This window comes from Myotis brandtii, unplaced genomic scaffold (assembly GCF_000412655.1).
Source record: "Myotis brandtii unplaced genomic scaffold, ASM41265v1 scaffold628, whole genome shotgun sequence".
Lineage (NCBI taxonomy): Eukaryota > Metazoa > Chordata > Mammalia > Chiroptera > Vespertilionidae > Myotis > Myotis brandtii.
Window position 1 is genome coordinate 475,920 of NW_005370403.1, and position 1,847 is coordinate 477,766.

Genomic DNA, 1,847 nt, shown 5'->3' on the forward strand with positions numbered 1-1,847 from the left:
TTCTGCCGAGGCCGGAGGCTGTGGCCGGGGCGGGTGCGGACGCGGTGCCGAGCGACGCTGTTCTCTGTCTGTTCTAGCACTCGGGCATAAATAGCTCCAATGCGGAGGTGCTGGCTCTGTTCAATGTGACGGAGGCGGACGCGGGGGAGTATGTGTGTAAGGTCTCCAATTACATAGGGCAGGCCAACCAGTCCGCCTGGCTCACGGTCCTGCCCAAGCAGCAAGGTAACGACGTCTCCGGTTTTTCCTTCTTTTATTTTTTTGTGTTTTAAGAAGGCGGATGTAGACGCTGAAAGGACTTGGTGCTTTGGAAGCCGGCAGGCAGCTTCTAGGATCCTCTGTGGCCTCGGGATGTTCGTAACCATCTTTCTTGGGTGACGCGGCTGGCGGGTGCCGGCAGCCATGGAACGCGCCCACGGTGCTCGCAGCGCCCGCTCTGGTTCCTTCCGAAGGCCCCCCGCCCCCACCCCAGTGTTTAAATCATTCGTTCCTTCTGGGGCATCGAGTTTAGGCTGCACAGACCCCATCATCGCGGCACGTAAACGCCGTTTGAAACGCATACCTGGGTGCCCGTTGATGGCGTGGCATCGCGGATCCACTGCAGTCACACCTCCTCCGGCCCCCGATTTTTAGAGAAATACGGGCACGGTGTCATCTGTCCGACGGGCATCGTTTCTTTGGTTGTATAACTGATCCTGTGAGATGCTGCCCTTGACCTCGGTGTCCTGACCTTCGTGTCCTGGACCTTATTGCCCTGACCTTGTTGTCCTGACCTTGCCCTGACCTCAGTGCCCTGGACCTTGCTGTCCCCGACTGGAGGCAGCCCCCTTAGTGAATGTCCTGGGGAGCTGCTGAAGGCAGCAGGTGGCTTCTGTCGTCAGCCATGACTCACATTCAAATGCTTAGTTAAAAAAGGGAGCAAAAAAGCCCAGTTCTTTTGCTGCCAAGATCCAGCTTTTCCTTCCATTTCGTTTCCACGCTGTGGAGGTCAAGGTGGTGGACTCGCGTCCCAGTGACCGAGCCTGGCAGCCAGGTGACCTCCTGGCTGGTCCCCAGGGGCCGGAAGGACGTGCCTGTGGAGTTCCGCTCTGCACCCCAGCCATTGAGACAGGCCCACCCTCTCCTCGAGGCGGGAGTCCGCAGCCCACAGAAGGAAGCCCCACATGGACGCGGGGTGCACACGTGTGGGGACCCCTCCCCGCCTCCCAAGGCCCCTCCACCTCGTTCCTGTGTCGTCTACCTTCTCTCTCGCTCCCCTGTCTTCTAGGCCGCCGGGGTTAACACCACGGACAAGGAGATTGAGGTGCTCTATATTCGGAATGTAACTTTTGAGGATGCGGGGGAGTACACGTGCTTGGCGGGTAACTCTATCGGCATCTCCTTTCACTCTGCATGGTTGACAGTCCTGCCAGGTACATACCGCCTGCTCCCGCCTCGACTGGGTGTCCTGGGCGTGGTCCCCCTTCCTGGTTGGGTGCTATGGCGTCAACACGCTTCTGTCCTCAGAAACCGCCCCTCGCGTCTTTGCAGAAAGACTTGGAGAATGTCCACGACCCTCCCCCAGGATAGACGCCGTGGCCTGGGAAAGTCACGTGCAGTGAGGCCCCACGTGCACGCGCACGGTCACGTGACGTGTCTCCCGCCCCCAGGGGACCTCACGCTCTCCGTGGGCCACGGAGACGACGTGGAAAGTCGCCCCCCATCCCCGCGTCCCTTAAGGCGTGGAAGTTACGTGGTAGCACGCAAAGTAGTTTGCTTTTCTCATTTTAAACTCCATTTTGCTCTGTACGTTGGCTCCACGTTCCCTTTTTAACGAGACGTGAACAGACGGCGGGCGTCGCGGCGCC

The 1,847-nt window shown here is 59.4% G+C and overlaps 1 protein-coding gene across 1 annotated transcript in view; it reads left to right on the forward strand.

Annotated features, from left to right (window-relative positions):
* The window catches only part of FGFR2 (fibroblast growth factor receptor 2), an 89,473-nt gene that overhangs the window by 64,866 nt on the left and 22,760 nt on the right, over positions 1–1,847 (forward strand). Inside the window, exon 7 of the mRNA XM_014528278.1 lies at positions 1,268–1,412. Within this exon, the coding sequence (XP_014383764.1) occupies positions 1,268–1,412 (145 nt within the window). The remainder of the gene's footprint in view (positions 1–1,267; positions 1,413–1,847) is intronic.